This window comes from Ictidomys tridecemlineatus, chromosome 9, assembly GCF_052094955.1.
Source record: "Ictidomys tridecemlineatus isolate mIctTri1 chromosome 9, mIctTri1.hap1, whole genome shotgun sequence".
Taxonomy (NCBI): domain Eukaryota; kingdom Metazoa; phylum Chordata; class Mammalia; order Rodentia; family Sciuridae; genus Ictidomys; species Ictidomys tridecemlineatus.
Window position 1 is genome coordinate 50401925 of NC_135485.1, and position 14377 is coordinate 50416301.

Sequence of the window (14377 nt, forward strand, 5' to 3'; positions counted from 1 at the left end):
AGGGCTGAGGTTGTGACTCAGTGGCAGAGCGCTTGCCTTGCACATGTGAGGCGAGGCACAGGATTTAATCCTCAGCACTACATAAAAATAAACAAAATAAAGATATTTTAAAAAATTAAGATATTAAAAAAAGAATCAAATCTTTTTTTTTTTTTTTTTTGGGTTGTGCTGAGGATTGAACACAAGGCCTTGTGCATGCAAAGGCAAGCATTCTACCAACTGAGCTATATCCCCAGCCCAAGAATCAAATCTGATTCTGATTCTCTGCACATAACTACCGGTTTACAGGAATTGCAGGAATAAGGGAATATGTTACCAGTGACTAGTTTCTTAAACAAATAAATTCCAAGATAAAATTAAATCCAGGAAGAAAAAATCCTCAGATTAAAATAAACAAGTTCAATATATAAATTTACTTGAAACCCTATGAGAACCAAAAAAGCCTTAAAAAAGATATAAGAAAACTACTAAAATCTGAACACAAGGTAACTTATGATTATGCTAAACAGACTTTAAAGATGACCCCAATGCTTCCAATTTCCTATATATATGTCTTTGGGTCAGCCCTTCCTCTTGAGTATGGGCTGCACTTACTTCTAATATTAGGTTATAAAAGACTATAACTTGATTTGTTAGCACAATCCCTTTCTTGTCTTATCCTTTCTTACACTGATGAAGCAAGCTACCACAGTATGAGCTGCGCTATGGAGAATATGACAAAGCAATGAACTAAGGATAACCTCTGACCCAGAGCCAGCAAGGAACTGAGGTTCTCAGTCCAATAATTTAACCCATGAAGACCCAAATGCTGCCAAAAAGAAGAGCAAGCTTGAAGCAGATCCTCCACTAAGCTAGCTTCAAGATGACTACAATTCCTACTAAAACCTTAATGGAAGCATTATGAGATCTTCACATAAAGAAACCAGTTAACTCATGCTTGAATCCTTACCCACAGAAACTGGAGATAAGAAATGTTTAAGTTATCCAATTTGTGGGTAAATGATTTCATAGCAACAGGTAAGTAATATAAACAATATTTAGAATTTGTTACATTTTTAGGTGTGAAAATGGTATTGTATTAATATTTACAAAAGGTACCGCACTAAAGTGTTCAAGAATGATATAGAAAATACTATGTCTAAGATTTACACTAAAATAATTTGGCAGTTGCAGACTGTCAGAAATAAGAAGGAAATAGATGGATATGTGTCTCTGAATTGGTAAATGAAGCTATGTGATATGTACGTAAGTTTTGATAAACTATTCTATTTTACAACATTTTTTTTTAAAAGAGAGAGCGAGAGAGGAGAGAGAGAGAGAATTTTTAATATTTATTTTTTTTAAGTTCTCGGCGGACAGAACATCTTTGTTGGTATGTGGTGCTGAGGATCGAACCCGGGCCGCACGCATGCCAGGCGAGCGCGCTACCACTTGAGCCACATCCCCAGCCCTTACAACATTTTTAAAATTTCTTGTTTGTTTATAAAGGACAGGAGTATAAAAACAATTTTTCTATTAAACAAAGGCACAATAAGTCAAAGTATAAATACTACCTTTATAAATGAACAAAAACAAAATCGTAAGCATAATTTTTCTTACTAAAGGACATACATTCACTTACCTTAATCCCTGCAAGAACAAGATTCTTTGCTATAAAGAGAAAAGAAAAAGAAATAGTTTAAATGACTATTTTTTGGTAATTATACAAGAAATATAAGTCCCTTGCAAAAAACAGTTAGAAAATACAGATTAACAAAAAAGAAATAAATACAATTTTGTATAATCATTCCACCCAGAGGCAACCACTTTTAAAATTTTACTATATTCTTACAAACATGTTTTTATGAATATATATAAATGGATACGGCAATTAATCATTAATAGATATTAACATCACAAAAACAGAAGCAAAGAGAGTCATTATTGGTTCCTTGTGAAAGTACATAACAATGTCAAGAAATAATCTTGCCAAAAGAAATCAAAATTGAATTCAAGGTGGGCATGGTAGCACATGCCTGTAATCCAAGCGGCTTAGGAGGCTGAGGCTGGAGGATGGTGAGTTCAAAGCCAGCCTCAGCAATAGCAAAACACTAAGCAACTCATTGAGACCCTATTTCTAAATAAAATACAAAATAGGGCTGGGGATATGGCTCAGTTGTTGAGTGCCACTGAGTTCAATCCCAAGTACCAAAAAAAAAAAAAGTATTCAATGAAGCTTGTGGATCTAATTTCCTTATGGAATGTATAAGAAAGAATAATAGAATGAATTAAATTCTTTAAAATAAACTTATGTTGGTCAAAAGTATTACATAAAATCATAATAAAATATTGCTTACCAATTTCCAAACCAAGACCGCCCATACCACTTAAGAAAACATGGGACTTGGCCATCTTCTGCATTGCTGTGTCCCCAAGAACATATCTCTGTCGACTACACAATGAAAAAAGATTAATGTTTTAAAATTACATATCCCTTAAAGTTGTTTGCAAACTAACAGCCAGGAGAATGCCCAAAACTATAGAATGAAGAATAGCTAAGTATGGTATTTTAAAATAATTAAATATTGCAGTGAAAATTCAATAAATTGTCAATGTAGATTTTTTTGAAATATCATTGCATTTACTGATATGAATAAATCCCATAAATTTCATTCAAAGAGACAAGACATACAATAAGACATTCTAAGCAAGCTCATTTATATAAAAAGCTGAAAAACAAGCAAAATGTAAGCATATTGTTTAGGGTTACATGAACAATATAACATGGGTTAATAACCCAGAGTGTATTTTTAAATATTAAACTTGATGGGGAATTTTTTAGTTATATTTTGTATTGACTTCTAGCTTGAATGGACTATGAACATATATCACAATCTGATATATTCACATTTTAAAATCTGAGCATGTATTTGATCAATTTAAGACATGTTGCATGTATTCCTGAAAAGAATGTATACTTTACAGCTGTTTAAGACACAATGCTCTTATCATGCTGTTCTAGTAGCTCAATGGTAGAACACGTGTCTAGCATGTACTGGGGCCTACACTCAAATCCCTAGCACTGAAAAAAAATTTTTTTTTAATTAAAAAAACAAACAATTATAGCATTTGTAAATGGATGGAACTAGAGAACACTGTGCTAAGTTAAATATGCCAATCCCAAAGAACCAAAGGCTGAATGTTTTCTCTGATCTGTGGATGCTAATTCACAATAAGGGGGTGGCTAGGGAAGAATAGAGGTCCTTTGGATTAGACAGAGTGAAAGGAGAAGGAGGGTATAGGAGTAGGAAGAATAATAGAATGAATCAGACATTATTACCCTATGTGCATATATGATTACACAACCAGTGTAATTCGACATCATGCACAACCATAAGAATGAGAAGTTATACTCCATTTATGTATTTTGTGTCAAAATGCATTTTGTCATGTATGACTATTCAGAACAAATAAAAAACAAACAAACAAAAAAACGCACCACAACGTTATCTATATGTGCATTAAGTTTCTTTTAATAATCAGGTTGATAAAATTATCTATACTGGTTCTGGTTTTTCTTCTGTTTTTATTCTCAATCATTTAAAAAAACTCGTATTACAGTTGTTAACAGTATCTACATGCCTTGTATCTAAGCACCTAAATAGTGACTGGTATATAACAGCAGTAGCTAACACTTAAGTTTTTATTATGCACCATCACCATCATGCAAAACAACAGAAAAACTTAAGCACAGAGAGGTTAAATAACATAAGAAGTGAAGGTAAAATTTAACTGAGGTAGAAGACTTAGCATTTACTCTTACTCTCTATGCCACAATATATGTATACTGAGGAAAAAATTAATCCTAGAAAATTTATAATGGGGGGAGGTACCAAACCCAACAACAATTAGTTTCTTTAACCTAATTCTTCCCTGTACTTATTCCTACTCCCCAGGACAGCCATCATGAATTTATTTTTATTTATTTTTTCCTAATATTTGTGATCTTTATCTCTAAATGACATGCTTATACTTTCATTTCTTGATCCCCCTCCCATTTTGTAGATTACCTATTAACTTCCTAAGAAAGATGAATAATCTTTCTAATGTACAAATTTTAACCAATCCTTCTTTTACTCTAAAAATCCGAATGGTTTCCTATTTCCCTTACTGTAAAAGTCCAAATTCTTTAAAATTTGTCATAAGGCCGCTCATAATCTAGTTCTTGCTTAGCTTTTCAATCCTATCTCTTGTCACCCTTTGTGGAACTCCATGTTCCTGTGTAATATAAAGATTTTTAGTTCTCCAAATATGGTACGTTCCTTTGGTTGTAGAATATTCCTTTCCCCTAATATTCTAGGCCTGACTAGTTTCTATTCATCCTTAAAGTCTCAGCTTACACTTTACTTTCCTATATTATGCTTCCTTTAATCCTATCCTTTCTTAATACAATGATAGACCACTGTTTATGTGCATCTGTAACACCTTATTACAGTGTATTCAATATTTGTCTGTTTTTCTTTTTTTTTTAAAGAGAGAGGAGAGAGAGAGAGAGAGAGAGAGAGAGAGAGAGAGAGAGAGAGAGAGAGAGAGAGAGAATTTTTAAAATATTTCTTTCTTTTTAGTTATTGGCGGACACAACTTCTTTGTACGTGATGTTGAGGATCGAACCCGGGCTGCACGCATGCCAGGTGAGCGCACAACCGCTTGAGCCACATCCCCAGCCCTATTTGTCTGTTTTTCTAGGTGATACATGGATTCCGTAAGGCAGGGTCTTTGCCTTATTTGTCACTGCTTCCTCAGTGATGAATAACGTCCTATCACGTTGTAACACAAAAAAACAATTTGCTAATTTAATGAAAGAAATGAACTGGCTGGTACACAAGAACAACACTTCTATGTTCTCAAGGACTTGAATCCTCTTTTCTACGTTTACAGTCACAAGAACTATGCTTAAAGTGTTTTCCATCTTAGTCTTGCCTTTAAAATAAAATAAATTTTAAAATAAAATAATAACCATATGAATGCAGTTATAAATGACAAAAACATGCAGATTAAAAAAAAAAAACCCAGAACCCCAAATAATCCAATCGATAAATGGCAAAGAAACTGAAAAGGTACTTCACAGAAGAAGAAATATAAAAAGTTACAAATATATGAAAAAATGTTCAATATCTCTAGCAATCAGAGAAATGCAAATTAAAACCACACTGAGATTCCATCTCATTCCAGTCAGAATTGCAATTATCAAGAATACAAGTAACAATAAGTGTTAGCGAGGATGTGGGCAAAAAGGATACACCCGTGCAGTGTGGTGGGAATGCAAATTGGTACAACTACTCTAGAAAGCAGAATGGAGGTTTCTCAAAAAATTAGGAATGAAACCATTCAACCCAGTTATTTAACTCCTTGGTATTTATCCAAAGAAGTTAAAATCAGGATACTACACAGTGATACAGCCACATCCACATTTATAGCAGCTCAACTCAGCTAAGCTAAGCTGTAGAACCAACCTAGGTGCCACTCAACTGATGAATGGATAAAGAAATTGTATATATACACAATGAGTACTACTCAGCCATAGGAAGAAATGATTTTATTACTTTCTCCAGTAAATGGATGGATCTAGAGACTATCATGCTAAGTGAAATAAGTCAATCTCAAAAAAACCAAGGTCACATTTTCTCTTTGATATGTGGTTGCTAACACACAGCAAGGGATGGGGAGAAGACAGAAGTTCAGTTGATTAGACAAAGGGGAATGAAGGAAAGTGAGGGGGGATAGGATAGGAAAGACAGAAGAATGAATCTACATAACTTTCCTATGTTTATATATGAATACACCACCAGTGAAACATCACTGTACAACCACAAGAATGAAATTCTAACTAGAATAAGTTATACTCCATGTAAGTAAATAAAAATGCACTCTAGTGTCATATATATCTAAAAAGAAGAAATTAAATAAAAGAATAAAACCAAGATACATGCTCTAAGGTTTTCCAAAGAACCACAGAATCTCTGTTTCTCACCAGTCACTCCGATCTCCCACCTTTCAATGTTTAGCTACTTAAGGGAAGGTTACTATTTAAATACCTACTTTGTGCAAGCTAATATGTCAGGTACTTTGCAATCCAATGACACTAAAATGCTTTGAAATTGTTACTGTTAGGAAGTACTAGAGATGGTATCTAAATTTAAGTTACTCAAGTTTAGCATTATTATAGTTGACTCTATTAAGTGAGCATGCCACTTAACACTGAATATACCAAGTAAAAAGACAAGAAAAATGTTCCCTTTTTGAGGGAACAATATTCCCTATAGTTTTCACTGACTATGTCCTAATTTTGAAGCCATAGAGAACTTGTCCAATCCTTTTTTGATATGACAGTCCTCCAAATATTTGAAGATGCTACTCAAGATTTAGAGTCTTCTCTTTCCAGGTAACCCTTCCATTTCTTTAATTGCAATAAGACATCATTTATGAGTACCCCTAAATACTCTAATCACTTTCTTCTGGATGAACTTCTGTTATCTTTTTTATGCATGCATATGTTTATTAAAACACTATTTTGAGCCAGGTACTGGCTACTAGGAGAGAGACATATGCTACTAGTATAGAGACAGATAATCACATAATTCTAAGATTAAGTGCTATACATAAGTACCAAAAAGTATGGAAACCTGGAATACAGAAGAAGGGATTATCTACATCAATCCAAGACATGGAAAGTTTTCAAATGAGGGCTCATTCAAGATAAATTCTGAAGAAATAATACGAGTTCAAAGAGAAATCATGAAAGGAAATGTGTTTTCCTTAGTTTAGACTATTAAACTAGGGAAAAGGTAAGCATGAAGAAAAAATGGCTTATGAGAATTAGTTAATATATTCATAGGACTTCTACTGGCCATAGTGAGGTAATAAGGACCAGATTTATTTTCTTGCCTTAAACAACTGAAAATTGGACAAAATAAATAAAATAACAGGTTTTAGACACCAAATAATCACAACTCAGAAGAGTAATATCAAAAAAGAGAAAAACAAATGAAGTGAACTTTGTTTTATTTCTTACTTGCAAAGTTTTCAGGCTGCAATGGAGGGAAGGAAATGCAAAGAGAATCTGGTGGTCTCCCTGAATTAAAGAAACAGCTAAAAATTCAAGAAAGCTAGGATCTATAAGCTAAGCACAAGAGTGGAGAGATTTAGAATAAGTGCCAGAGATCTGCAGATGGTTCTCCTCTTTTAAGATCTTCTTTAATTTCTTTCTGTAGTTTTCATTGCAGAGGTCTTTCACCTCTTTCATTGATTCCCAAATATTTTTATTTATTTATTTATTTGAGGCTATTGTAAATGGGGTAGTTTTCCTAGTTCTCTTTCAGAGAATTCGCTACTGATGTACAGAAATGAATTTGATTTATGGGTATTGATTTTATATCCTGCTCCTTTGCTGAATCCATTTACTAGTTCTAGAAGTTTTCTGGTGGAATTTTTCAGATCCTGTCAGATCATGTCATTGACAAACAGTGATAGTTTGAGTGCTTCTTTTCCTATTTGTATCCCTTTAATTTCTTTTGTCTGGCTAATTGCTTTGGCTAGAGTTTCAAGGACATGTTAAATAGAAGTAGTGAAAAGGGGTATCCCTGTCTTGTTCCAGTTTTTAGAGGGAATGCTTTCAATTTTTCCCCATTTAGAATGATCGTAGCCTTGGGTTTAGCATAGATAGCTTTTACAATGTTATCCCTAGTTTTTCTAGTGTCTTGAACATGAAGGGGTGATGTGTTTTGTCGAATGCTTTTTCTGCATCTACTGAGATAGATGATCATGATTCTTATCTTTGTCTATTGATATGCTGAATTACATTTACTGATTTCCATATGTTGAACCAATCTTGCATCCCTGGGATTAACCCCATTTGATTATGGTGCACTATTTTTTTAATATGTTTTCGTATGCAATTTGCCAGAATTTCATTGAGAATTTCTGTATCTATATTCATTAGAGATATTGGTCTGAAGTTTTCTTTCTTTGATCTGTCTTTGTCTGGTTTTGGAATCAAGGTGATATTGGCCTCAAAGAATAAGTTTAGAGTGTTCCCTCTTTTTCTATTTTATGGAATAATTTAAGGAGCATTGGCATTAGTTCTTCTTTGAAGGTCTTTTAGAACTCAGCTATCATCTCTCTGGTCCTAGGGCTTTCTTGGTTGGTAGGTGTTATAGGCTAGGCTATATGGGCAATGACCAAACAGATTCCATTTTACCCTGAGACTCCATTCATGTAAGAAATGCTTCTCCAATGAGAAAGACCCACCTTTGTACTCATTAATAGTTACCTAGCATAGCATACTTGGCAATACAAAATGGCAATTCTTATACAACGTAAAATTGTTCTCTCTTTGGTTCCCATTTTTCCTGGGCAATGTACCCTGTTAGAGATTGATCGACTAGACATTAGTAGCCATTCTCTAACTTGCACTCAACTAGGGTCATTTTGACCCACTTCCCTTCTGCTTACTTGCTTGCTGCTATGCCAACCTGGAAAGTCTGGTGGGAAATACCAATGTACACATTGCATTGTTTTGCTAACTGCTCGCGCTCCAACTTCTGAACCCTCCTTGCTTGTAGCTACGTCTACATGGTTGTGGTTTTTGCAGGTTTTGCCTTTAAATACCCTAAAATGTTGGAGCTCAAGGCTGTTCTCCTGCAGAGGTAACTTGGTCCTGTAGGAAGCAGTCTTGGCTGGTCAGACAATAAAGACTCTTCAATTTGAACAAAACTGGGACTTGGTGTGTTTTCTGAGCGACCTGACCCACAACAGTATGCTTTTGATGGTGTCTTCTATTTCATTGATTCAAAGTGATCTGTTTAACTATGTATATTATCCTGATTTAGTGTGGATAAATCATGAAACTAGAAATTTGTCAACGTCTTTTGATATTTTCTATTTTATTGGAGTACAAATTTTCAAAATAATTTTTAATTATCTTCTATATTTCTATAATGTACATTGTGATATTTCCTTTTTCATCACGGATTTTAGTAATTTGAGTCTTCTCTTTCCTCTCTTCGTTAGCATGGTTAAAGGTTTATATTTTTTTCAAAGAACCAACTTTTTGTATTGTTAATTTTCCCAATTGTTTCTTTTGTTTTAATTTCATTGATTTGAGGTCTGATTTTAATTATTTCCTGTCTTCTACTTTTGGTGTTGATCTTCAGCTGAGTATAGATTAACAAGCATGGGAGAAACAACCTGAAGTTGAGGGGAAAACCACCTAAAAGGGCAAGTGCAAGTACAACCTGAAAAAGTTTGTGGTCCTCTCTAGCCATGCACAAAATTTCAGAACACAAAGGGCACTGGATGGAGTATTCAGAAGAATATTATATCAATGTCGGGTGGGAATTAGCCCCAAATGTCTCTTCCAAACTTTAAAAGCAAACTTTGAAACAACAACAACAACAAACTGGTTCCAAGTAACTTAACTGACCCTGAACAAAGCTCAAGAATATTTAAACAAATCCAAAATTATCTAGCATCAAAAAAGGTAAATTCCAACATGCCTAGCATATATTTATTTTAAAAAATATTTTTAGTTGTAGATAAACACAATTTCTTTCTCTCTCTCTCTCTCTCTCTCTCTCTCTCTCTCTCTCTTTCATTTTTATGTGGTGGTGAGGCTCAAACCCAGTGCCTCACATGTACTAGGCAAGCACATTATTACTGAGTTATAACCCCAGCCCCTTGGAATCTATTTAAAAAACTACCAGGTATGCAAAAAAGCAGGAAAACACAACCTATCATGAACAGAGATATAAATCAGTAAGAACACACAAAGAAATTACATAAATGACAAAACTAGAAGACAAAGACATTAGAACAATTATAAATTTGATCCATATGCTCAAGAACATAAAGAAAAACATAAACAGACCTTCTAGGGATTAAAACTATAAAATGTGAAGAAGAAAAATACACTGGATGCAATTAACAATAGATTTAATACTGCAAAGAGAACTTGAAGGTACAGAAACCAAAACTGCCCAAAATAAAACACAGGGATTTTTTTTTAAAAAAATGGAAAAACAAAACAAAATACACAAATAAGCCCATAGCTCATTAGTAAGCTATGAGACGTGCCTAATATAAGTGAAATTAGAGTTCCTGAAAGAAACTGGGGTGGGGGGGAGGGAAGAAAAAGAAAATATGAGTAACTAATGGCTAAAAATTTTCCAGGAATATTATAAACTCAAAGACCACAATGTAAACATACTCCAAACTCAGAAATGTAAAGCAAACTATGCCAAGGTACATTATAAAATCAGGAATGAAGAGAAAAATTAAGTGTCTAGAGAAAATTAAGGATATTATGTATGGGAAAGGGTAAAATGTCAAATGATTTTCTTCCAGGAAGCAGTGCAAATCAGAAGACTATGACACTTATTTTTAAATACCAAAAATGAAACACTGTTGACTTAGTAGTCTATACCCAGCAAAAATATGTATTAAAAAAATAAAAGTTTAAAGAATTTACAGACGGCCAATTGTCAATATAAGAAAGGTTAAAGGAAGACATTCAGGCACAAAGAAAATGATATCAGATGGTAATATGAATTTATACAAAAGCATGGAGAATATTGGAAATGATAAATATATTGAAAGGGTTTTGGAGAGGACCAGGCTAAATCAGTCCACCGGTGTGTGCTACAACTGGAAAGGCCAAAGGGGCAGGGCTGTAAAAGTACTTTGAAAATAATTATCATAGTCATGTGTCTTAGATGTTGTATGCAGTTATAGGATCTGTTTGCCAAGCTGGGTTTTTGCATTGTTTTGGCCCCATCCCTTCTTTCTGTGCCCTACTTCCTCTCTTTTGGAATGGGAACGCTTACTCTGTGCTACTGTATATTGGAGATAATATATATAACTTGCTTTTGATTTTTAAAGGGGTTCCAAGCGAAGAGTTTGCCTTGAGTCTCAGAGGAGACTTTGGACTTGGACTGGGGAATGCTGAAACTGTGTAAGACTATGGGACTCTTAAAGATTAGGACTTAATGCGTTTTTCATTATGAGATGGACACGAGCTTTTAAGGGGAAGGATAGAATGTTATGGTTTGGATATGAGGTATCTCCCCAAAGCCCCTGTTAGTACAGGAATATTGGAAGGTAAAATGACTAAACTGTGAGACCTGTAACCTAATCAGTTTATCCTAGTATGAACAGACTGACTAGAAGATAACTGTAGGCAGGTGGGGCATGGTAGGAGGAGGTGGGTCATTGGAAGCATGCCCTGGAAGGGTTGTTCTTTTGAGGTCTCTTCCACTCTCTCTGTTTCCTCAGCATTTCATAAACTAAGCAGCAAACCTCTCCTAAGCCCTTCTTCCATGACATACTCCCTTATCTTAGTCACAGAGCAATAGCATTGACTGATAACTCTGAGATACTGCATTCTATTTTAAATAAACTTTCTGTCCTCTTAAGTTGTTCTTGTTGAATATTTTTGGTGGAAAGGGTATCAGGGTTGAATTCTGTGGCACTTGACCACTGAGCTACATCCCCAGCCCTATTTTATTTTTTTAGTATTTTATTTAGAGACAGGTTCTTACTGAGTTGCTTAGCACCTCGCTTTTGCTGAGGCTGGCTTTGAACTCGCGATCCTCCTGCCTCAGCCTCCTAAACTGCTGAGATTACAAGCTTGTGCCACAGTGCCTAGCTTGCAGGATATTTTGGACACAGTAACATAAAAGCTAACTAAAACAAACAGTAACAAAGATGGGACTAGTCAATAGAAAACAAATTAAAAATGGCATTAATGTTTCATGGATTATGTCTCTAATGATTCAGCCAATTGTGTACTGAAAATATTTACAGAAAAAAGTGGTTGGCCTGAACACATACAGACCTTTTCCCTTGTCATCACTCCACAAAAATGACGTATAACAATTATATGCACAGCATTTACACTATAAGTTACATAGAGAAGATTTATAGTATACCAAAGGATATGTGTAGGTTTTATGCAAATAACTAAGCCATTTTACAAGGGATTGGAGCATCTGTATGTAGACTTTGGTACCCACAGGGGTAGGGTATCATGGAATCAATCCCCATGGATACTTAGTGACTGACTGTTAAACATATATCCTATAAACAATGCAAATAAAGATTGTCAGAGCAAATGAAAATAAAAAGCCACAAGATGATAATATACTCTTTCAAAACTTTTAGCCAACATAGTATGAGAAGTCCTACCTAGAGCCATCAGATAACAGAAAGACACAATGTGAACCCAAACTGTCCCTGATTGCTAATGACATGATCTTATATATAGAAAACTGCAAAGACTCCCACAAAAAACTATTAGAACTAATAAACAAACTTAGCAAAGCTGTAACACATAATCAGAAATATTGCCACAGACCATTAGCAAATCTCTGAAGAAATCAAGAAAGCAAATCCATTTACAATGGCTATAGAATAAATAATATATAGGAATAAATTCAACAAAAGATTAAAAAAAAAACTCCATAATAAAACCTATAAAACACTGATGGAAGAAATTGAAGAGGACAAAGACACCCCACCAAGGGAAAAACATCCCACATTCACAGACTGGAAGAACCATACTGTCAAAATGGCCAGAATACCAAAAATGATCTACAGATTCAATGCAATCTCTATCAAAATGCCAATGATATTCTTTTTTTTTTATTGGTTGTTCAAAACATTACAAAGCTCATGACATATCATCTTCCATACATTTGATTCAAGTGGGTTATGACTCCCATTTTTACTCCAAATACAAGTTGCAGAATCACATCGGCTACACATCCACATTTTTACATAATACCATATTAATGACTGTTGTATTCTGCTACCTTTCCTATCCCCTACTATCCCCCCTCCCCTTCCCTCTCATTTTCCCTCTCTACCCCATCTGCTGTTGTTGAATTCTCTCCCTTGTTTTTTTTTTCCCCCTTTCCCCTCACAAACTTTTATATGTAATTTTGTGTAACAATGAGGGTCTCCTTCCATTTCCATACAGTTTCCCTTCTCTCTCCCTTTCTCCCACCCCACTCATCTCTGTTTAATGTTAATCTTTTCCTCATGCTCTTCTTCCCTGTTCTGATCTTAGTTGCTCTCTTTATCTCAAAGAAGACATTTGGCATTTGTTTTTTAAGGATTGGCTAGCTTCACTTAGCATTATCTGCTCTAATGCTATCCATTTCCCTGCAAAATCCATGATTTTGTCGTTTTTTAGTGCTGCGTAATACTCCATTGTGTATAAATGCCACAGTTTTTTAATCCATTCATCTATTGAAGGGCATCTAAGTTGATTCCAAAGTCTAGCTATTGTGAATTGTGCTGCTATGATCATTGATGTGGCAGTGCCAATAATATTCTTAAAAAAAAAAATCCTAAAATTTGTATGGAAACACAAAAATCCCAAGTAATCAAAGCAATCTTGAAGAAAATGATAAAAAAATAACAAAGTTTTTACACTACTTGAATTCAAAGGCATTATATACTTGAATTCAAACCAAAATATAAAACAGTAATAATCAAAACAGCATGTTATTGTCATAAAAATAGAGATAGACCAAAGGAGCAGAACAAAGAACCCTAAAATAAAACCATGTGTCTATGGTTGATTTTTAACAAAGGTACTAAGAATAAGCACTGGATAAGGAACAATCTTGACAATATATGGTGCTAAAAAAAATGGGTATCCATATGCAGAAGAATGAAACTAGAACCCATTTCCCCACCAGTTATAAATATCAACTCAAAATGGATTAAAGACTTAAATTTTACATGTGAATTTATCACAATACTAGATGAAACTATTGGGGAAATGCTTTAGAATATTAATAGGGCAATACCTTAAATGGAAACAAAGTAAAAGTGAATAGTTTCTCCACAGCAAAAGAAAACAGAAAATATCTGCAAATTATATATCTGACAAGGAGTTAACAAGATATAGAGAACTTAAAAAATTCAATATAAAAAATAAAGTAAACCAATTAAAAATATGTAACAGATCCAGTCATTTCTCAAAAGACATACAAATGGCTAAGAGGTCTAAGAAAAAAACGTACTTCATCACTGTTATGGTTTGGATCTTAAAAGTTCCACAAAAGCTTGTGTGTTGAAAGCTTGGTTCCCAGCTGATGGTGTTATTGTGACATGTGGAAACCCTGGGAGGTGGAGTTGAAAGAAGCAGGTTAATAGTGACATGCCACTGATGAGTATATGGATCTTGGCTTACTTTCTGTTTCCTGGCTGCTATGAAGTGAGCAGCTCTGCTCTACCATGCCCTCTCTACCAGGATAGGATGTTCTGTGTCACCACAGGCCAAAAAACAAAGGCTCCAAGAAATAGTAAACTAAACCTCTGAAACCATGAGATG

The 14377-nt window shown here is 34.4% G+C and overlaps 1 protein-coding gene across 12 annotated transcripts in view; it reads right to left on the reverse strand.

Moving 5' to 3' along the window:
- The window catches only part of Uba6 (ubiquitin like modifier activating enzyme 6), a 127639-nt gene that overhangs the window by 103219 nt on the left and 10043 nt on the right, over positions 1–14377 (reverse strand). For all 12 annotated transcript variants that reach the window (XR_013425796.1, XR_013425793.1, XR_013425792.1 and 9 more), the window contains exons 3-4: positions 2337–2431; positions 1622–1650 (exon numbers count right to left, since the gene is read on the reverse strand). Coding sequence is in view for 6 of the 12 variants with exons in the window: in XM_078021349.1 (XP_077877475.1) it covers positions 1622–1650; positions 2337–2431 (124 nt within the window). In the remaining 6 variants the exon portion in view is untranslated. The remainder of the gene's footprint in view (positions 1–1621; positions 1651–2336; positions 2432–14377) is intronic.